This window comes from Sinohyriopsis cumingii, chromosome 12, assembly GCF_028554795.1.
Source record: "Sinohyriopsis cumingii isolate HCF-2022 chromosome 12, ASM2855479v2, whole genome shotgun sequence".
Classification (NCBI taxonomy): Eukaryota; Metazoa; Mollusca; class Bivalvia; order Unionida; family Unionidae; genus Sinohyriopsis; species Sinohyriopsis cumingii.
The window spans coordinates 43,387,192-43,412,195 of NC_142972.1; the positions used below are offsets into that span (position 1 = coordinate 43,387,192).

The following is a 25,004-nucleotide window of genomic DNA, read 5'->3' on the forward strand; positions in this document are numbered from 1 at the left end:
AGTTAATGTTGTCTTCCATGGAAAATAATATACATGTTTTAGGACTCACTGAAACCAAATTAAATGCTAACCACAATGATGATCTATTTCACTGTCAAGGCTACAATAAACCATTTCGTAGGGACAGAGAGACAGCAGGGGGGGGTCTTGTTGTATACATTAGGGAAGATGTAAATGTAAAAAGGCGACTTGACTTGGAGTCACATGAAATTGAGAGTATCTGGGTGGAAATTTTTCAAAATAATGCAAAATCTTTCCTAGCTGGTTTCATTTATAGACCACCTTCCTCCAAAGCATTTTGGAATGATAACTTTTTGAAACAAATAGAAAATGTTCTAGCACAGGAGAAAGAAACATATATACTCGGAGATATAAATAAGGACCTTCTCAATACTCAAATAAGGAACAACTGGATGGAATTTATTGAATCATTAGGCCTAGACCAGCTGGTAAATGAGCCTACAAGGGTAACAGAAAAATCAAGCACTCTTATTGATCACATTTATACTAACCTACCAGACAATGTGGCTTGTGTTAATGTACCAAATGTTGGTCTTAGTGATCACTATCCTACTTTTTTGACAAGAAAGGTTAAATGCAAGAAAAATAAGAAAAATACACATAAAACGATCACTTACAGATCGTTCAAAACTTTTAATGAAGAACAATTTCTCAATGACCTATATAAAGTTCCATGGAGTATGATCCAAAATTTGGATGACATAGATGAAGCCATGAGGGTGTGGACTGACTTATTTATGGATGTAGTATCTAAGCATGCACCACTGAAAGTACATCGAGTAAAGACTGATATTCAACCTAATTGGCTTACTACTGAAATCCTAGATGCTATGAAAACACGAGACAAATTCAAGGCTATGGAAAACCATGCACAATATAAAGTATGGAGAAATAAAATAACAAGTATGATCAAAAAAGCTAAAAAAACTTATTATCAATCATTGCTTGAAAACAAAAAGAGCAACACAAACTCCATTTGGAAAGTCTTCAATGAACTCACTGGAGGAACGCACAAAAAACAGACAAATAAAATTCACTCACTTCTGGTAAATGACACCATAGTCACTGATGAAACTGACATTGCAAATGTTTTCAATGATTTTTTCATCAACATTACCACAAAGTTAAAAGAGCCAGTGATAGAAAACAACTTTAATGAACTGAAAAAGTTCTGCAGCAGTAAAATCTCAAAGGAGGTATGTTTCTCTATCCCACCAGTGTCAAAAACCTTTGTTAAAAAATGTCTCAGTGAACTTGATACCAAGAAAGCTACAGGACTTGATCAGATTGGTCCACGACTCATTAAATCTTCTGCCTTTGCTATTGTAGATAGCATAACATTCATAATTAATTTAAGTATTGCAACCTCATCTGTCCCCAAAATATGGAAAACTGCAAAAGTAACTCCTATTCACAAATCTGGTTCTAAGGATGATGCTGATAACTACCGACCAATTTCAATACTACCAAACTTGTCAAAATTGATTGAAAAACATGTCCATGACTCATTCATGTCATATTTAACCAAACACTTGCTGTTACACCCTAATCAATCAGGCTTTAGACAGAACCATTCCTGTGAGACTGCCTTGATCTCCCTAACTGATAAATGGCTTCAAGCACTTGACCAAGGTAGAATAATAGGAACTGTATTTGTAGATTTCAGGAAAGCTTTTGACATGGTGGATCATGAAATCCTTTTGAAGAAACTGAAAATCTACCAGTGTGATGAAAGAACAATTAGATGGTTTACTTCGTACTTAAATGAGAGAACACAACATGTTTACATAAATAATGTTCTGTCTGAACCTGAAACAATTAGATATGGAGTACCACAAGGCTCAATTCTAGGTCCACTACTATTCATTTTATTTATTAATGACCTACCACTTTTACTAAGAGACTCAATAACATCTACAGATCTCTATGCAGATGACACAACATTGTCAGACATCCAAAACACAAAGCATGAGCTCGAAATTTCTTTACAGAATGCACTAAACAAACTGGAAAACTGGTGCACATGTAATGGCATGGTGGTAAATACTGGTAAAACTAAAATATTACTTATCTCAACACGGCAAAGAAGGACAAATCTTGATAGTGATGAACTATGTCTGACATGGAAGGATACAAATCTGCAAATAGTCTGTCATGATAGGCTACTTGGTGTTCTGGTAGATAATAACCTATCATGGACTGAACATATCAAACATACCAGTAAAAAAGTCAATTCAAGTTTATGGCTTCTCAGTAGGATAAGACATTTTCTCCCTGAAAGGCACAGGAAACTATTTTATAACAGTTACATACAACCCTATTTGGACTACTGTAGTACAGTATGGGGTAATTCAAATGATAAAAACATAGCAAAGCTGGCACATCTTCAAAAAAGAGCATTTGGGCTAATATCAATCCAGAAAGAAAGCAAGGAATGTTTAGCTGGTAGGTTAAAAATATTACCTATTAAAGACCGAATCTGTTTGAGAAAAGCCAAATTAATGTACAGGATATCTCAGAATAGTGCTCCTGAATATTTACAATCACTATTCCAGTATAGGTTACCTGGTAATACTCCCCACCTGCGATCCATGTCAACCAAACAGTATAAAATTCCCAAACCAAATAAGGAGTTATTTAAAAAAAGTTTCCACTACTCTGGAACTCTGCTCTGGAATAGTATTCCAGTTGAGATTAGAAATGCCCACTCTATTTCCTTCTTCCAAACCCAATATATCCAGTGGCTTCAGAGATGCAGCTTAAATAAATGAATTCCTTTGTATGAGGGCCTCAAGGTAGATTAGTTTTTAGCTAATTGTGTTACCCTCTTCAAATAAGGTCATTATTATTATTATTATTATTATTACATGTAAACCGCATGATTTTCCGGCACCTAATTGTTCCAGAGTATTGTCGAATTAACAGTTTTGCCAGACCAATAGAGGTCACGTAATAATAATTCAATAATACAGGTATAAATGAAACAGGTTTATTAATTACTGTACTTGCAAAGAATGTTGCTGTACTACCACTCCCAAAGTGGCAAATATTAGAATTTTACTGGAACTGTAGAGTTAATCACAAAGGTCTGGAAGTTGAGGGCTCTCAGGATTACTGTCTAGTACATATTAAGTTGCTTCACCATGGATTTCTGATGCTGCAGGTGGGACATCCAGGGTACTTGAAGTTGAAGCCACTGGAATTTCAGATGTATTGCTCTGATTACATGTTCTTCTTGGCTATTTTTTTGAACATTTCCTTCCATGTGAAGTTGTTTCATATGTTTTGATCTTTCCATAGATCAAGGAAACGCTTAATTGCGTGTATTTTGATGCAATTTTTTATCTGGAATGCAGAAAATCACCCACTCAGGTGTCCTCTGTATGCACTTTTGTTGTAAACAGGAAAGTTGTAGCTAGTCATTTGCATGGCTATTTTTGTTATATTACAGCATAAAGTACCAAGACCAGACATCAGCATAAGCAGATTATGATATAACAATGTACTATTAGGGTGGTTTGTCTAGATGAAACATGCATTTGTTTATGTAACAATTGATTCCAGTGCATTTTTTATCCACAATGGCAGCTTCCTGTCATGGTGCCTTTGAATTTCTCCACTCCGAACCCAAGACTGAATATACAGCTTTTATCAGCCAAAAGTGTTGTTGCAAAAAATATCGCCAGATGGTATATTTTGTCACTAACAAGGAAAAGAATCACAATTTGTGACATTGGCAAAGCCCAGTGCGATCCCTGTTATTGTGTTCATTTCTGATTAAAGCCGTATAGATATTGCATGCAGCCTCGAAATCAAGACATGTCGAGATATATATATATCTGTGTGTGTGTGTGTGTGTGTGATAAAGAGGTAGCTAACTCAACTGATTGCAGATTCTTAGCTGTCTTAGAAATAGCAGTCCTAAGCCAAATAGTGAAAGTGTCAACCTAACGAATGACAAGTCACCTTGGTTCAAAGATTTTCTTGATACCTTTTACACTGAAACATGTTTGGGTTTGGCCTTATGGAGTTTTATATCACTTTTGAGCACTTGACAGGCTATACCTGGCAGCCATTATATTTGGGGGGGGAAAAAACCTGGCAAAATCCCAGGAAGAACCACTTACCTCAAAAAATCTACTGGCAAGCATTCTTGTATACCCAAGTTGGTTGAGCCAAGTCACAAACTCGTGCAGACGGATCTAAGATGTTTGAGCGAACTGTAAACCATGGGACCTTCCCATCATGTATTTACTATCAAATGTGATGAGCTTTCATCGTTGATTCTGTTTTCTTGCAGCATTTGGTATAGCATTCCTTGAAATATTTAAACCAGCAGAATATCGTACATAAAGTAGTCACTGTTGTGTTGGTCCATTTTCTATTCATGTATTAAAGACTGCAAATTAATGATTACATGCATTAACATTTTCATCTCAAACATGGATTGATATTTAATAAAGAACAGGTATGTACATTGTGTCTTTCAGTTTGTTGAGAGGTTGGGGGGGGGGATAATAATACATTTTGTGCATAGACTTATGTCTCCTTTTCCATAATGTTACATGACTAAAGCTGGTTTTTGTTTTTGTTTTCATTTCAATAGTTACAACCCAATTATTTGACAGGAATGAGCAGTGTTTGAATCTGAATTGATTTACATTATAAACAATTCATAGAAAGAACTTACCACAATCTTTAGCATCCAAACTATTATGCAATAAATATTGACATCAATTGTTTACTACATCAAATTTAATAAACTAAAGTGAATTAGGTAAAAATAGTTATATATTAGTCTTTGCTGATGGATATATTTACTAATGTAATCAGTACACACACATCCCCCCACATGCATACAAAGTAGGGGGGTGCAATAAGAATTAAGCTTTTCCTCACGTATTTATCATAACAGTTAGTTTTCAAATAATGTGGGTTGGCAAAATACTATAAATAGTAAATGGAGAGATGAACCAATTTAAAATTGCACTGACAAATTGACTTGAGTAAGGTTAATATAAGAAAAATACAGCATGTTTATATGATGTACCTTCTGCCTAAATATTGTCTTTTTAGTAAAACAAACACTTCATTTGCATAGTTATTATGTAGAGTGACCATTTTAAGCAGTAAGGAACCACTGTTGGCTTAGGAATCTATCTTGCTATTGAATACAGCATTAAAATAGAACTCTTGTTAAGATCTCAGTCTAATGGGGGGCTTTATGATAAGCATTCATGTTAAGATATGAGTATAATATAATAACATTTTGTATCTTGATCAACATGTATGATGCTTGTAATGGCTGTCGAATTCTCCTTACTGATAGCAATAATATCTAGGCTTAATATATACTTGTTTAATTATTTTTGTGCTTGTTTAAAAAGCCTTAAAGACTTTGAGTTATTCTCCAGCTGTCCACCTGTCCATCCATTGCCACATCTTCTTAACAGTTGGATGTAACTGTGTGCAAGTAGGATGTCATCTTTATTGTCATCACTGGCATCCAGAGGAGGTCATAGGTCAAATGGGCAAACATTTAAAATTGTAATACTATTTTCAAGTATTTTATGACCAAATGTCATATATTAAGTTGTGGCAGATAGATGTATCATATTTATAATACATTTCACTATATGGATTTGGAATGAATGAGTGTGGGAGTGTTAGAATATGATGTAACAAAATGGGGGTGTTTGCAGTGGGGAGCTGATGCAGATGCTCTAGTTCTTTGTTGCCTTTGTCAGTTGTTAGAGACAAATCACAGACGATTGCGGCAACTGGAGTTGAAGCACCAGAATGATTTCCATCAGCTGGAGGAGAGATTGTTGCAAGAAGAAGAGGCAGTCCATGCTTTAAGAGAGGAGGCACGACTCAAAGATGAACAAATACAGAAACTCAAAAAGAATATCAAGGAGGTAACAAATCCAGGGGTATATTACATAAGTCTAGCAAAAACTTTAAGATTGTTTGGATTTTCGAAATGTGTTTTGAATAGACTTACTGCAGATAGCAGATTTAAAACATACAGGAGTTATGTTCCCTTATTACCTGTCCTCCTGACTTTGGCTTCTGCTGCAAAAAACTGTTGCAGACCGCTCTGGTGGCCTAGTGGTTAGAGCATCTGCCTCAGATGCGGGAGGTCACGGGTTCGAACTTTGGCCAAGTCATACCAAAGACTTAAAAAATGGTACTAACAGCTTCCTCACTTGGTGCTCAGCAGTAAGAGGTTAGTGTTAGGACTGGTCGGCCTGATGACAGGATAATGTGACTGGGTAGGGCATCATGCTACTTGTCTGTGGCATGATGCCCCAGTGCTAGACATCACTATAAACTGTCACACTGCAGACATCATAGCGATATGACTGAAAAATTGTTAAAGCTATGTTAAAAATCTAAATCACACACACACACATCAAACTACACCGCTCCCTCGATAACTCGTGCCCGGATAACTCGCGATCCCGCTTATAACGCGGTGTCCATCTTGGCTCCCGATTTTTTCCAGAGAAAATGTATTTGAAATATCTTTAAAATATGCTGAACATGAAAAAATTACGATAAGAATTGATAAATTAAACCTTGATACATTGCTCGTTTTATCATCGAAAATGGTGATTAATGCCCGTAAAAATATAATCCATATTTTGAAATTTGCAAGTTCTAAAGAAGAATTAATTTCAGAGATCTCGAAATCGCTTAATTACGCGTATTTGGACGCCAATTTTTGATCTGGGACGCAGAAAATCACTGAGGCGGGAGTCCTCTGTCCGCATGTAATAGGTGCGCAGGAAAATTCAAAAATTTGCTGGTCCTGTTTCAGCCACCTGCTTTGTGGGAAAATGTGTTGATCAGTTAACGGTGCTGATATTCACAATGACAGAATTCAGTGACTGAAAGACTCTTTGATGAACTGTTGCCATTTTATAAGAGTACATTAAAAAAAAAAAAAAGAACATAATGCAACAGCTAGGCGGCTAGTTCAAAGGCTTTGACTGGCGGCCGAGTAAAAAAATGTACTGATATTTAGTGATTGAATTCAGAGGCAGAAAGACCCAGTTTTAAAATCCCAGCGAGACCTCTGTAAAGATATTATATATTATGTAAGTTTTTATGATAAATAGTTGTCAGTATACTGTAAATAAACAGTCTGGTGAAATAGCGATCAATGAAAACTTCTGGTAAATGCTAACAGGTGGCAACAGAGAATGAAATAAACACCAATTAAACTTCTTCCTGTGTGAAAGTCACGTTCTAATCCTTTAATTCCATTTCATTGTAAACATTATAATCACGACATATTCTGTTCATTGAAAACATGAAAAGAGTCAATCGACCGTCACATCGAAACCCGTGAGTACTTCTGTGAGAACCTAATTACATGCCGGCTTTGTTTTGATCAACAACTTGGGGAAGTGTTTGTTGCATTAAAAAAAAAATCGATTACAAGAGACCTGGGGTGCTGGATTAAGGATCTTGGAGCTGCCTTTGACGTAAAGCAAAACAGTAACCGAGACAGCGACGATGATAGTGACTTCAAATGTTTCAGTGAAACTGATATCATTAATGCCGAGGCTGTTTGGGAGAAATTCATACAGACTCATGGTCCTGAGATGGGCGTTTCTCTTGATGATATGGAGGAGTGGATTTGTGCTGACAATGATTGCCCCACAGCCGAATACATGTCAGATGAAACTATAATTAATTCTATAACGAACAAATTTGCAGCAGAAGACGATTCTAACTGGAGTAACAGAAGTGTTGAAAGTGATGCAGATGCAGATGTTGCACCCCCCACCCCCCTGCACAGGAAGCAATCAAATATTTTGATATTGCCATAAGGTGGCTGGACACCCAAAATGTTGACTACGTAAAGCTCATGCAGTTGAGAAATCTGAGGGATTTTGCTCGGCAGCAGAGAAACCAAGGAGTAACACACAAAAACAAAATTAACTGATTTTTTCAAAAAGTGAATTGATATTTGTCAAGCGTGGCACAAACAGCAAGTATTAACTTGTTCTAATTTACGTTGTTTTAAATTTGTAGACCAATTAAATATGTTAGTACTGATTAACCCTTTTTTTTTGTTTTCCATTTTACTTCTATCACATTCAGATCTATCTATCTATCACAGGAGTCTGACGTTTTATCAATAAAGTATGGCAAAATCTCTGACAATATGAAATCCCCTTATCAGTAATATAAATAAACACAAGGAGTGCAAGCATGACCACAACCCTAGCAAAATCGGCTAGATGGAAGTAGCACATTCTACCAGTTTCTACCCTGCAGTAAATATGCGTTAGGGTCTAATAATTGTACCGAACACGACGCAGAATTTGGGTTATCTTTGAATATTAGGGAAATTTATGATGGTTGATGACATCATCAGATGTTATTTCTACTATCAATACTTTGACTACATATTTCTGTTCTGGAAATTTAAATAAAATTATAACATGATACAATCTGAAATACAAAGCAAGATAAACATTTTATCTTGTGAAATTATTTCATCATGTTATTCAGCATATTTACTGCAGGGTAGAAACTGGTAGAATGTGCTACTTCCATCTAGCCGATTTTGCTAGGGTTGTGGTCACGCTTGCACTCCTTGTGTTTATTTATATTACCGATAAGGGGATTTCATATTGTCAGAGATTTTGCCGTACTTTATTGATAAAACGTCAGACTCCTGTACTATCTATCTATCGTTCGATCGACACTGTTTCTCTAAAAGAGTTGATCTTTTGTATATAGAAAAACGTCTAATTTGGATCAAACAATAAAACTAGAATGTATCCAATTCAGCGTAAAAATTAGTGATGTAGTACACAATGTGTGAAGTGGTACACATGTTAAGCGAATGGAAACCACGTGGAATAATGTTTTTGATGATCACCTATATATACTGTAATTTATCCTGAAATTAATGTTGTCCTATGAGGAAATAATAAAGTACACCGTTACGAAGAGATATTTATTCACAGTCAATCTCAGAACGATTATAAAGTGAGTATTCAACAGTATAATATGCCTACCCACCCCCCACCCCCTTATTTTTCTGTTATGTCGTCAATCACTTTATTGGTTTTGGACTTATTTTATAGGTCCCTCGATAACTCGCGCCTCACTTATAGTGCGGTCGATGTTTCTGGACCCCGATGTGCACGAGTTATCGAGGGAGTGGTGTAGCAAGTTTTTTTTGATTTCAATCGATTTCAGTCAGTTTTGGTATGCACAGTTTTATTGATGATAGCCAGAATCTATTTGATTCCTAATATTCCATTTTATCATTTAGAAATATGGAATATTATATCATTTAGAAAATCGAATTTTATTTATTCTATCATTTAGAAATATTTATTTATTTTATCATTTAAAGATATGGAATATAATATGATTCCATCTTCTGTTTTCTCTTTAAACTTTGTTGCCCTATGGGTTGCATCCCTGAATGGTGCTATATAACACCTTGTACCATCCCTGCTCTTGGATTATGTGCTGTTATGGGTAAGAAAAGTATGAATATTTGCTGGTCAGGGCTTGGCAAGATGACTGAAACATTTAACTTGCCCATGAAGAATTTGAGATTGCTCCAAATACGTAGTAAAAAAATATTCCAACTAAAGTGAAACACAGTGGTAAAGTCAAATGTTGGATGTTTTAAAGAAATCATGATATATGTACATAGTACATGTAGGTATGTTAATGAAGAAGGAATGAGGAAGGTTGATAATGCTTATATAGTTACAAGAGCAATGATACATATACATGTATAAAAATAGTCAACTAAGATAAGGGTTTTGAAAATGGCTAACTTTGTACAAGTGATGTTTAGGTAAAAGATGTTAAACTGAAAAATCTATGGAGGAAGAACAGAGCTATGTTAATTTAATTTGAATCATACTTTAATATATCATAACACTTTTGTCTTTGTTTCCACTTAAATTGATTATGCAGAGTTAAATATCCATCCAGTAAGAAAACAAAAAAAAATAAGTTTGTCACTGAAATATTTTATGCTATCAGATAACTGATGTTTTACTTTTTTTATGGGGAGATGTCACTACTCCCATGTCTGTTTAGTGTTATCTAGTTTTTACCTTGAAATCAATGACATACATCTTTGACAAGCTGACTTTTGAATATGATTTGAAAACACTTCATACATTTTTTTGCCCAAGGGTAATTATCAATCAGTCTGCAGTGACGTTCATGTAATAAATAGATGAGAAGCACTACTCATGGGTACTTGATTTTCTAGAAATGAGTTGAATGCCTTATACTTCCAAACACACCTGTAAAATAAATCTTATATTAAACAATTATTGCCAAGACATCTAAAATAGGCAACATGAATCAAAACAATCTATAACAAGGTGATTGTTTAGAGTTGGCAATCTATGCCCAATTAGAGCTCATGAAATGTCTCTCTGTGTTAGGACTTGAAAGTCAGTGAATCCTATACAAATATTATGATTAAAATACAGCTGATTCATTAAAATATAAATACTTTATTTCCTCTTTGTCAAAACTTGCTTTAAATAAAAAATATTCATATTATCATGCCTGCATGAGAAAATGCAAGACTGTACTTGACATTAACTGTGAGATAGAAATGACAGACTTTTCTTATGTGTTGAGGCTCAAATAAACAGTAACACATGAAAGAGTGAAAACAACAAGCTTTGAAAAATATAATAATTTATTTCCCTGTTAAAATTCTGTAAATATGAAAAAATATGAACTTACTGGTTTTAAGAATCAAATCTAAAAATGATCCATGTATAATATTTTAGTAGTCCTAATAATAAAATATTCTGATGATTTCAAGTTTGAGTCCGGACGAAGAATCCAAGATGGAAGACGATGACGTATGCTGTAACCTGTAGTGTTGAAGTCTACAGTTCCTTGTAGAAACAAGAAATATTACTCCAGTTTTGGAAATCTGAATAAATTTTATAAGAGCTGCCTTTGTTTAAGAATTTCACATGAGCACACGTATTTTCCGGGGAAAAAAAGAATTAATCCTTTTGAATCCAAGTAATTTGAAATAACTCCAAACAGCACAACATACAGCTTCCAGTGTAAACACAGGTTATCTCGTATTCTAAAATGCAAAAAAGGGGTCACGTGATCATTTTCGAGAACCTCGTCAAAATTATTTACTTGTTAAAGATCACGTACACCCAGAGTGGCCCTGATGAAAACCAATCATTTTACCCGTTAGAAAAAACAAAAAAAACATTTACATCTTAAATCAGTAGTCCCATCATAACCTCGACAAGAACAAATCATTTTAAAATAGAAATAGAACTTATTTACGAGGTTGTTACTAATTTTGAATCAAGGTCAGTTGCTTGGTCAAACCCTGATGTTTACTAAAACGAACAGTCAAGGTCAGATTATTTTCTGGAAAAAGTATCATCTCTAGTGAATAGATTTACATTACAATAGCATGTAATGAAAAATAATAAAAAATAATGAAATTGAAATAAATATATATCTCAAACCAGATATAATTAAATCAAATATACATGACACTTTGTAAATCATGTGAAATAAAGGATTGATAGATTAAAAGAACTTTTGTGTGGTTTTGACATTGAAATATTGGGGGCTATAATGCATAGTAAAGGTGCTGATGTATGTATTATGGCAAGATCAAAGAGTATCAAACTTGCAGTACATAAAGCACTGTGAACTGATCATAGCCCCAGTCTCCCTCTACTTATTTGGATTTGCCTGGAAGCGGGTACCGTGCAAACTTGAACTCATCCAAACCAGATTTAAGCTTGTCTTGGGAGTTGGGCCTCCTGTTAAGTCATTACCCTGGTTTGTGTCCTTTGATGTCGTAGGATTATACTATATGATATACTGTCAGGTCATCTTAGGGTGATATCAAGTGTTTTTGTAAAACCCTGCTTTTGTTTATATATGTATAATTCTGACTTGAATTTATTTAAGTTTGTGAAAGGAGCATAATTTGTCAAAGTTTATGTTGTCAGTTTTCCTGTATATTTCATACAAACAGCTGGCATCTAAAAACCAAGACTTGATGGACCAGAATCTGATCCTAAAGGAACAAATAAAGCACATAGAGCAGCAGACTACAGATGATAACCAGAGAATCCAGCGACAACTTGTCCATGAAATGGGTATATGTTTCGCTGAGCTTCAGAGTCTCATACAGATTTGTTTGGAGAGGGCTGAGGGCAAAGACCCTAACATGTCCTTGCTTCTAGGCGTCAGAAGTAAGTTTGATAGAAAATAGAAATGGATAAACCTTGGGTGTATTTTCTTCAGCAGAAATTGAATAACTTCAGTGATCAATGGGTTATTTATACTCATAGGACAGGCCCCAAAAATTTGGATAGTTTCTGTCCAAGGTAATATGACACCCCAGCTGAATGGCCCTCTGCTATTAACATCCCAAGCCCATGCCAGTGTGAGCCTGATGAGTTCTTCCAGGTTGGTGTAAACTACTGTATGCACCCGGTTATTAGTTCACAGAACCTCCAAATATTGCAATTGAAGCAAGTGTTTGGACAATATAATGAGTGTCGTTTTATATGCATTTCATTACTATAAAGGCTTATTACTTCATATGTTATTTTTCTTCCAGCCACATAGAAACATTCTATATGGTTTTATGAATAGTCCATATAAATGTTGTTACATCCCACATTGTAATTTGTCGGTCTCAAAGAATAATGCACCTGCTTTTTTAATTTCAATGAATGTGCATTTTAAAAACAAAAAAATATATATAATACTTTTAGAAGTTCTAAGATGTTAAACACATGAACTTATGAAAAAATTATTTGCTACGCCCCATTTTTACATATGACTCTTCTACTGTAACACTTTTGTACAAAATATGTTAAACATCTATTGCAGACTGCACTGTAAATTTATAAAGTCCAGTGAACGAACTTGATATTTATTTTCCAAATGATGACATGTAAATTAAAAGTATTGTCAAAGTTTACATAAACATTTCGTACATCCGAACCAGAACACATCAGAGGTAACATCTGTGGTAAAATATCAACTATGCGTCTATCCATGCTTATTACAAGATCCTAGAATTATTTGAGCATAGTATTTACAACTGTTCCAAATGCTGCCCTATGGGGTGCACTGTCCACATTGTGTGTTATTTCCATTTCAAATGAATTCCTTTTTAAGGTACGAGTTGCTATCATATCTGAATTGCATTGGACTTTAATGGCCATTCGATATTTTCATCATTCCTTTCTAAGTCCTGTAGTACATTATTGGTTGTGTTTTACAACATCTGGTTGCTGATCACCAGGAAAACTTCATCTGTCTGGAAAAGAACACAAATTCATCCAAGTACACTGCTGTATGGTAAACAGTGAAACTTAGATTCAAAAATAGATCTTGATGGAATGCGATTTATGGGTTCCTCAAAACTGCATATATAGATGCACCACGGTAAGGTATGTAAATCAGTTTAATATGGATAATTAACACATAGATGCATGCAAATTTTTTGTCCCAAGAAGAATGTATCTAATGAGGAAAATAAGTAATGATGTTGACAAAATGTAAATTGGTCTACAATTGGCCATTTGATATGTGACGTTTGACCAAAACAGTCCAGTACAAATGTTCCCCATATTTAGCTGCTAAGTTAACAGTTTTTCTTTCAAAGATGTTGCCAGGAAAAATGAGAAGCAGAAATCTATGAAAAGTAGCTATACATTTAAAATGGTCTAAAATAATTTTGTTTATTTTATGAATAGCTATCTGATAAACCTTACTGAAGCATTTTTTGATTAAATAGAATAATTTTAACTGTGTATAACGGCAATGTACATGTATACATGTGTGGTATGCTTAATTACAATTCGAATTCAACTGCACAGCTTGTTCATAGAGAACCCAAAAAGAAAGAGAGAGAGAAAAAAAAATGAAATTTGTTGAGTTAAAAATGTTTGCATGCTTACCTTGGAGTTGACATTAGAGGCTGTCGTTTTCTCAGATTCTGTTTGCATGGTGTATCATGCAAGGCACATTTCTTTGATGTTCGTACTCTAGTTTGTTTTGCGCAATTAATTTTCTCCTGGAGTAGCTCCTTTGATATTGATAATAATTGTTCTTTGTCAGATACATGAACATCATCTCCAAAACTGTAATAAACTTCACCGTTTGGACACATGGAAATACAACAGTATCGAAGACGATCTGGCAAAGCGGCCTTGTGACACCACATAGTCAATAAATAATCTATCTGAACTTGAATAAGGCTTCCTAAATTCCTTAGGGCACTTTCCGGGGGCATCCATGTTTGTGGATGTCGGAATTCTTTCCCAGGCATTTTGATTGTCATTTGCCTTACTTCTTCAAAGGACAATGCAGCTGCATTGTAGATCTTTGGACAGTACAAATCCTTTAAAAAGGAAATGTATGCATCAATATTTAGCATTATGGATGAAACTGACTCATCTGTCTCATGGATTTCCATGTGAAAGAGTTTGAAAAGCTCAAGACCTTGATTGTCAATGGCTTTCATTAAAATCTTTTCGTGTGAAATTCCATAACGTCGTGGCAAAAAGTCATTTCTTCCCATGCACAAAATGATGGCAATCAGAGCCGCCGAATACTTCTTACTGAAGTATCTTTCAATACTTTCTATGATTTTGGAGATGTTGTACAGCTCATGCTTTTGTTTCTGTAACCAAACACAAACAGGGCGTGTAAAGGTTCCAGTTTGGTTTCTTTTCCAGTGGAGACTGATACCAAATAGGTGAATTAGGACTGTGTCGATATCAGCTGATGATACAAAGTTGACAAGAGAATCTCCATCAGACAACTCAGTATCAAGCTCCTTCATCCAATCAAGCTGAGCCATTTCTGCTTCTCCCTTTCTCTGCCTGATGTTAGACAGCTTCTCCGTACCAACAATTCCTGATTCGGAAGTAAATCGAACTCTCAGTGGTGTTGTGAAAGGACAACATGTGCAGGGGACCTCTTGGCAATGACATGCTGTCAGCAGAGCTTCACTGTCTATATCCAGTATAATATTTTGCTTAAGAAGAAGCTGATCAATGTGATTGCCTAAATAGGAACTTACAAGTTTCTTGCCAGTCGCTGTTCCCACGACAGAGGGCTTGTGAAATTTATCTTCACCTCTTTTTCTTCCTTCAAATGTAAGATAGATATTTTTCCTTTATAATCCCGCATTTTTCTTGTATGTGCTTTTAGTGTGTCTGGTGTGAAGGAATATTTTTCCTCACATATAACAATGTGACGTAAATTTTGAAGGTGTCCTATCAGCTTGTGAAGAATTGCCTTTGATACGTACTCTAAGTACTGGTCTCCAGTCGAAGCTGATGTCTTGAACTTCACACCGGCAAATTCTACAACTGAAGCTTTCGTTTGTTCCTTTATGGTTGGTGGAACAGCTTCGAAATCTGTTAGGATGAACTCATCTAAGTCTGGCAGATCTTCCTTTTGCTCACTTGTAGCTCGAGTATCAGATATTTTCTTTATCAGCTGGAGAAGAGCTCTTTTCACACCAGCTGATTTATTAGTGGATGATAATGTCCCATCTGGCTTAAAGATTGACTGACAAGTATTCATGGAAGAGCTTAGACAGTCCACAATTGTTGTCATCATCTTTACTGTCCTTTTTCTTTTCTCCTCGCTTTTTTCTTTCATGCTCTTACATGATGTATTTTTTTGTATGCCTTTAGTCCTCTTGATTGTTGACCCTTTTGATCTTTTTATTCTGTTAATGAGATGTTTGGGTCCGTTTATCAATTCAATATTAGGACAATCACTAAGTGTCATACCCAGTAGACACTCTCTTGCTGCATATCTGTGAATCATGAATGTTCCTATCTCTTCTGTGGTTGAATCTAACATCTCTTGCTGAACCTCTGGATTCTCCTTGTGATATACATTTCTTAGAATGGGATCAAAACTTGATGACATTCCCTTTCTTCGATGTATCAGACCAACTGTTCTTACAAAATGGCCCAAGTCATTATCACTGGCTTTTCTTCCCATGTACCTTTCTGAAATTTTGGATGCTATCTCTTAGTCTTTTGTCTCATCTTGCTTAATCTTCGAAGCATCCTCTCCTGAGATGACAGACTGGATTACTTTATGGACTTGTCTCTGCTTGTCTACTGTGGACATCCTTATCATTACATTGCTTAGTGTGGCCCCTGGTCGAATACATTTCTTTGCATCTCTGTGGTCAATCTCTTGAGCAGTGTCTAATCCAAACCTGACAATACTACCATTGTGAGAGGTACTAAATAGAGTATGTTTCATTTGTCTGTGAAAGTGACTTGATTTGTAATGTTCTATCAAAAGCCGTGTGCAAAATCCAGCATAACTGGAAGCTCCATTTAAGAATGAGAATGGAAGTGAAGACTTCACACCGGCCAGTAGTAAGTTGTATCCATCTTTTCCTCATAGTCTTTCAGCAACAGCGATGGGTACAATTTCGTCACAATGCCTCATTATATCAATATGCAGGGAAAACGTTTTATTCTCAGTGGATGTTTTCTTAATGAATTCTTTCAACATTTGTCCCCATCTCAATTCAAGCTGGCTGATGGATAACTCCTGATCACACAAATTTTTTTCCAGCTCCTCTGCATGTGAATATGGTAGCGAGTTGATAAACGTGATGATAACCGAGATATGCAAAGCTGCTGACAATCGCCAAACATTTCGTGTGGCTGTCTCGATGTTCTCGATACTTACCAATTTACTGCAGTCTTTTTCAATATCATCATCTCTCATATATTTCAGTATATGAATGAGGCCTGATGTTTCATAAGCTGATATTAAATTCAAGATTTTAGACTTTCTCAAGTGCAGTACTGGAAATTCTGGAAGAAATGTTGCATACTTTTTGTTCCCATCTATAAGCTTAAAAAGATTTCTGGCAATCGTGTAGTCAGGTGCAAACAGAACCTTATCATTTGTTTCACTCAGCTCAGCCTTCTCCAAAAAATCATCGAGAACCACTTTCAATGTGGTTATGTCGTCATCTCTACCACTGGAGGGTGGAGGATGGCGGCATAATAGTGGCGGTGATGGTGTGTTGTTTAGATCCTGATACTCTAGTATGCTACCTTCAGTACTGCAGACAACAGTTTCATCTTTGTTTGTCATAAATGGTATCTGTATGTCTTCAAGAAGGGCTTGAACATCTTGGAGAATATCTTTATTAGCACCAACTTTCATCCTAATATTTGAATATTCTTCCTCCTCCTCTTCCTCTTCTTTTCCTCTTTTTTCATTCATTTTATCTTTATACATAAGATGTACATCCTCCTCATCTATATCACTGACATCAATATATGGTAACAAAGCACAAGATACATTTGGATCATCCTGGATGTTTTTCATATCCTCGATTGTATCCCCATTACTGTCAACTGATGTAATGGAGGTAATGGCTCCATTAATGCTCTCTATATCTTCACTGGAGATGTTTAGTGGGAAGTTTTTTTTTCTATCATTATTACTAATTTTATCCATGTTATCCAAATCATGAATGGCCAAGGATGAAAAGCTTTCATCTAGATCCATGTTTTCTTCTTGAAATTCTGAAATTTCCATCGAAGCTGCTTTGTCTAGAATGTTTGTGAAGGGCTGTGATGATGTAAGTCTTGTCCATATGTATTTCAGGCCCCATTTGGCTTGCTGCTGAAAACGTTCAAAAGCACACTCTTCATCAGAGGTCATCTTTAGTAGAACCCATTCTAGATCTTCTTTTTTTAGCGGTGGTGCTTCCTTGCATGCACAATCTTCTTTTTCTTCACACAGTGGAAGATGCCATGTTAATACATCCTTTGAATCCTTTGGAATGCCTTTGATTGTAATGGGCAGGGTGCATAGTTGATTTATTCTCCTTTCACCAGGTTGTGGGTCAGTTTTCATGGTGAGCTGGACCAGATTGTCCATGAAAAATATAAGATGGCAGTCTCTGAGGCAAACCAAATGTTCAGAAGATGAGACATCACTTGCTTTTATATAGCAAAGTGGATATGGTTTCAGATACGTTTTAAAGTGACCAAGTTCTGGATCTGCAGCTTTCTTGAAACGTCTGTCTCCATTTCGCAGACTTTGACTCATATTGGTAGCTGATGTGATGGAAAAAACAGATGTGATGTTATAGTAGTTGATGAACAACTCATCTGTGACAATATTTTGTATGAGACCACTGTAATTTCTGTTAAGTATGTTCAGTGAAGAATCGAAATGGCAATATAAAGAGGATAGTTTTGTTGTGTAGAAATCATCTGATGATCGACGCCTGAGACTGTCTTTGTTCAGTAGTGTTTGTTCTAATAAACACTGGAATGGTAAAGGAACATGCAAGCGCCATTCTCTCGTTATTTGAAAGTGGTTCATATCTAAGGGATCAGCAAGCCAATGTTTCTCCTCTTTAAAACACTGAAAGCAAAAGGAGTTGAGAATTCTGTATTCCTCTGGGAGATCTTGGTCATCCAGACAAGATGAAAGTGACACATAATGGGGTTGGAGTTTTCCAGATTTTAGATGACTTCTTGCAAGAAAACGCTCATCAGGCGGAAGGCAGCCTTTGGGAAAGAAGAGTATGACAGGTACATAAACATTGTGACTTTTCTTCAGAGAGGCACGAACTATCAGAGACATATCATCATACATTTCAACATTATGTTGCAATTCCTGCAATTCGATACCAATGTGTACTCCTGCTTTATGTGCACACACATTTGTGCACTGAAAACATATGATATTTTGAAACGGAGGAGCAGGTATGTCTCTAAGAGCATTTTCTGTGTCGGTTTCTATTTTCTCAGGTCGATGGATACTTTCAAGATGGATAGTAATTCCATTTATTGCGTCAGCAGCAAACTTTGGAGCAACATTCCGTTGACATACCTTCAAGCACAACTGATTGAGTTCTTGTCCTTTTTCTGCCAACTCTTTACATAATCTAAAGAATTTCCATTTACTTTCCTGCTCATCTTCATAGTCTGACGCTTCTTTCTTACAAAAGGAACTATAATGCCATTCAAACAATTGAATTTTATTCCATTTGCTGTCGGTGAACTGTGTTTTATAATCAATAATTAAAGATGGAATCTTCAGCCCTTCAAGTTGTAGCTTATTAATTGTTTCGTCATACAGACCCAAACTTAAAATTTCAACAGACGCTAGTTGTTGAAAAAGGTTCCATGTTGATTTATTCCATTTGTTTGAAGATATAGACTGTGTTTGTTTTTCTAAGAGTTCATCACGTACCACTTTGCAAACCTGGAAGTCATCATAGTGATGGAACATATATAGAAAGAAAGACGACAAAGAAACCAAATTCTTTTCTTCTCTCTGGATTATACCAGTATCATGTCTCTGTAATTCTTGTACAATATTTTCTTTCTTCACAATTTTCTTCTTGTCATGAATCGAATGGTTAGATTTAAGGAACTTTACAAGATCATCTATGGCTATGAAAGTTCCATCTTCGATTTTATTGAAAGATAGAGACTCGAGTAATGGTATACAGATGGAAACCTGTTGAAGAATGAAATTATTTAACTATCTGATGTCAACAATTCGTTCAAACTCGATAATAAAATATAAAGTTAGAATTTTGGTACTAGATTTTATGTATTGGAAGATAAAAGATTACAAGTATGACTGATCAGTGATATGAGAGATGGATAGAAATATAAACTACAAACACATATGACCATTATATCAAATGCTTCAGTTTGTTGCCTGAATGCTATTTACACAAGCCTGGTGTCAGTTATGATCCAATGTATGATTAAATGCTTTATAAACTTCCATGATCATTTACAAACATATATGCTAATTACCATAGTCTCTATATATGCTACTTATAATATACATTGGGCCAAAAAGTACTACTATCTAATGATGATACACTTCCAATATACCGACATAGACAATGTTATGCCTTAATTACTTCTTGCTGCAATTAGACAAATAAATGACCAACATGAGAATTAAAGCGACATGAACTCTGGGTTTCTTGATTTGTGGATTTTGGGGAGAGCACAGTTATTGAACTTAACTTATTATTATTGAACTGTCAATGAACTTAAACTGAATTGATAATTAATTCTATAAACATTTGCAAATGACTGTGGTATAAGGCTATTATATTTCTCCAATTCCATATATATATATATATATATATATATATATATAAAGTATCTCAAATGCTCAGATAGAAACTCACAATAGAAAGTGTATGTATGTGATACACTAACTGATAATACAAATTACTGAATGCAAGTAATATAAAATTCTTACCATTTCTTCCTCTTCAAATTCTTGATGATATTACATACTCTGTGTCTTCAAGATAAAACTATAAGTAGTCTTGTAAAAAGTCACAAAACTATTTAGACAATGTATTTGAAGCATCTGTCAATCAAATACATCACAACAACAGTCAGCTAATCTTATTTTGGTCAAAATGTAGACCTACCATCTATTATGCCCAATACAATAAATATAGAAATCCCATATTTAAAGCTAGCTTTCAAACACAGGTAACTGAAACAGGGGCATTATAACTGGACAGTTAGCTGGGAGTCTAAAAGCAATTATATTTGACATGAGTGAAAGTCACACTTGCTGATAACAAGGTGATGAGAGATAAAGCAAACACTGGCAGGCAAGCAACAGAATTTAGAGATATTCAGACCTGGGGCCTGTCCTAGGAGTATTTAGTGAAAGTTGCAATTATGTGGACTTCAATCAGTGGGTTTAGTTTCACTGCACAGTATACTGCTGATATTAGAATCATGGATAAATAAAATGGAATACAGTGAATGCCATTAATTTGGGAGAGCAACATAACAGCAGTGCAGACAGAACAAGACCATTGAATATTGTAGGCATAGCAGCAGGGATGGCAGCATACAGTAGAAATATAATATAATGTCACTTAAAACACCAGTTAAGAATTGTTGAATAAAGATGCTGCACATATCAGCTGGAAATGTTTTGATTGGTTGGCAAGTGATGCAATAATATATTCAATCCATTTTATGCAGACTATGTTTTTAAATGGGAATAGTAATGAGTTGGTTGTCTACTGCTGTATATAAGTTATGCTTAAGCAATCACATAAGAACAATTATCAAATTTTGGAAAATGAAATTTTTATGGAATAAACTCTTGAACAGGAATTTTCTTTGTGAATGTAGGGAGAACTTAGACTGGTATTCTTAATGTAAAAAGCAAATGTAAATGATAAGAAACCAGTTGAATAGACTGTAAATTGGATAAAAGATGGTGGCAGAGAAGAAGGGGAAAAAAGATGTAGTTAATTTATCAGGAAATTTTTTAATGCTTATGGTTATTTGTTTTGCCATAATGTTGGAAGAATTCAGTGCACTGGAATGCACCATATTTACAGTTCTACTAGCCTATATTGAAATTACTTTTGTTGCCAGACCACCAGTGTTGACAAAAATGACAAAAGTCCTGGGCCCTTGGTCTATTGTTACTACCAAATTGTTCATGCTTATGTTGACATTGAGATAACAAAATACATGTATATGTTGACAGAAGCCCTAGATCCCAACTTGAACCAACTTGTAATTGTTAATGTCATCAAACTGCCAGTTCCAACAAATAAACTTTGTTGTACAGTTACTGGTTGAAGCTGCCAGGATTTAATGTTGGTATCGCATTAACAAACAGAGGAGGTCAGCACCAAACTTGAAAGCAATGGAATTTTATTGGTTGCAGCATTTTCCAAAGTGATTAATAATTGGAACATGTTGATTTTGCCTTGAAAGTTTCCTTTTCTGCAGGGAAAAAAATTTAAGCTTACAATGGTAACTAACGGCAGCATAAAAGGCAAATTAAATTTATTGACCCTTATTACTAAATATTAGGCCATTAAGGATGTTGAGTATAAGGCATCTCGCAAACATGTTTGTGACAATGTTTTACTTAAACATAATGCTATGTCTGGATGGATGAAAGGTACTGAGTCTATAAATAAAAACTACACGTAACCTGCACTCCCTAAAAGGAGAAGCAGAAGACCACTACATTTGAAGATTTAGAGAAGGCCCAGCAGAAATGGTTTCATTGAAACCTGCATTGCAAATTCCATGTTATCAGTAGATCATGATATAATTATTACAAAATTGAATAAATTTGCTTTAAAAAAAACATGGTGTGGAGAACTTGATTGCTACAAGTGGTTGGTTTAGTACTTTAAAGTTCATTATATGAATGATTACAAATTGATTTATGGAGAAGCCTGGTAAGCGGACACATCAATGCTTGGTGGCTGGAAATCTAATCATAAAGATATCTTGCAGAATTATAAGGCTGAGGATATATGTAATGCAGATGAAACTAATCTGCCCTCTGATTATACTCCAGACAAGTTACACAGCATCAAAGGTGAACTATGCACTGGTGGCAAACAGCCTTAAGACTTCCTCTCAATTGTCATCACATTAACCATGATTGGCGGTGACAAAATGCCACTTTTTATTGGCAAGTCTAAGGGGTCTTGCTGTTTTAAAAAAATGTACACCATTTGTTTATGGAGTGGATAAGGAAAGTCAACAGAAAATTTGAAAGGACAAAGAAGAAAAATTGCCTTGTTCGTGGATACTATTCACAATATGACCAGCTAATTTTTCTCCCAACTAATACATCACTCATACAATTGATGGATCAAGGAATCATCCAGAAACTTAAACTGCACTAATGAAAACTTCTTGACCACAAAACGCTGGCAGCAATTGATCAGCAAGAAGTATTTAAGGAAGATTTGCATGTGACTCTGTACAATGAGGAAAGCATGGGAGTTAGTGAAACCAGAGACCATACAAACTGCTTTATGCATGCCATCTTACCAGAATGTAATGGATTATGCCCCTAAGTTATCACATGTAGTCTTGATGAAGATTTATATGAAGTTATTGGAATTCAGAAGGATGCGTTCACTTGAATGGCTGTTGAAACAGATGCCACAGAATAGTGCTGAGCAGCTGTAGCAGGTGATGAAACTTTTGTTCATGTCCACAAATAAATTTTGCTTCAGGAGAATTCATAGAAGATGGCACACTTGATAACAATACTGCTGCTGATGAATCTAAACCAATGCTTTTGCCATGTGTTTCATGCAGAGAAACCTTTCCTTTATGTGATAGTTTCACCAGATTTACAGTCAAGGTCATTGGTCATATCAGAAGAAGCACATGGTCACTTGGAAAGGTCTTATCCAGAGAGAACAGCTGACAAGGATAAAACAGTAAAAGCTTGCATTAAATTCAGAAATACTTTCATCATCCCCCATACCCACCCATTTTATGAACAATATTTAATTCAGTTTGTTAAGTTTGCTCAAATAGATAGTGAATTAGTTTTATTTCTGGCATGTAGCAAGGAATTATGTATTAGCTTTTGCTTCTGTGTTAAATAGCTTGTGTGAGACAGAGTTCAGTACTTGTTTATCCAATTTTACTGATTATTGTCAGATCCATATTACTGAAAAGGAAGACATAGCATTCACTGTTTTACCAGCAGTGGCAGTAGCATCATTGCCAGCAAGATTGCTAAGGTCTTTGTTAAAGTATTTGGTTTGCATATTTTTCCTAAACCTTTGATAGATTTTCATGACAGTTGGCATGAATCAATATGAAATTAATACAGATCATTCTACAGTATGTTCTCATGCCTTTTATACCTTAAGGTCAAGGTCTTTGTCATGGAAAATTTGTGTTCAGGTTTTAGGTAATGTATTTTCATTAACTCCTTTCTAAGATTTTTATTTTTGCAGGCATGAATCATCATGAAGCCAAGATATATCATTTTATGACACATGTACTTGCATCTTTGATGTTGGGCTAGGTCACAGTCATAGAAAACTTGCATTTAGGTTTGGTTTAAAAAAATTGTTTATATTAGCTAAACCCTGTGATTAATTTTCTACATACATGGTATTATATATTATGGTGCTAAGACAGTTCATTCTATGACATGCATGCTCACCCTTTGATCTTTTAGGTCAAGGTCATGGTCATAGAAAATTTATGTTAGTATTTCTATTAGCTTATATTTTCTAAACCCACTGATGGATTTTCTACATATTTCAGATGAATCATTATGAAGCAAAATTGATTCATTCTGTGACATGCTTGATCACAGAGTCCAAGCACTAGTTGTAGGCTCAACATGCAACCTGTAGTATTCTTGTTGTTGTTGTTGTTGTTGTAGGGTTTAACGCCATTTTTCAGCACAAGATATGCTATACATGGCAGCCAGTATTAATGGTGGAGGAAGAACCCAGAAAGAACCACCGACTAACAAGAAGCTACTGGCAAGCTTTCTCACATAACCACATTAGCCGAATCCAAGACTAGAACCGATGCAGACAGAGGTGAGATGGCAGTGATCCGTAACAGTGAGCGCTTTAGACCACTCGGACACTCAATATTCTTGTTTTGCAATTTATGAGAAGAAGATTGTGTTTAAGATTTTGTTTATTGCTTTGTGAAGAAACTACAGTTTTAGTTCACTTTATTGTGTTTAATAGCATGTACTTGACCTATTTAATTCTTTTACTCAATTTTACAAAAAAATATATTTCTGACCATTTACATGAAGCAGTTTGCGTTTTAGATTTTTCTATTTACACAGAAGATTTGTTTTGATCTATATAGCTAAATTTCACTCTGTGTAAACATTTTCCAGTTTTATTTTGGTTAGTTTTTAATACAGGTTTTACTTATTTTAGGTACAATTTATACTGAAAAGTCAGAGATTAAATTTGTTTTATTTGTATTCAGTCAGGTCAAAGTTTTAAAATCCCAATTCTTGTTAACTTGAGCAAACTTTTTGATTACTCTTAGTGGACAAACGTTTGTATGATACATTATAAATGTGAAATGGACATTTAGTGTTATCTCATCTGCCTAGACCCATTTTTTCAT

At 35.2% G+C, this 25,004-nt stretch overlaps 1 protein-coding gene across 1 annotated transcript in view; it reads left to right on the forward strand.

Annotated features, from left to right (window-relative positions):
- The window catches only part of LOC149786347 (uncharacterized), a 78,509-nt gene that overhangs the window by 40,950 nt on the left and 12,555 nt on the right, over nt 1-25,004 (forward strand). The window contains exons 11-12 of the mRNA XM_089976762.1: nt 5,769-5,939; nt 12,059-12,278. Coding sequence (XP_089832888.1) covers nt 5,769-5,939; nt 12,059-12,278 — 391 coding nt within the window. The remainder of the gene's footprint in view (nt 1-5,768; nt 5,940-12,058; nt 12,279-25,004) is intronic.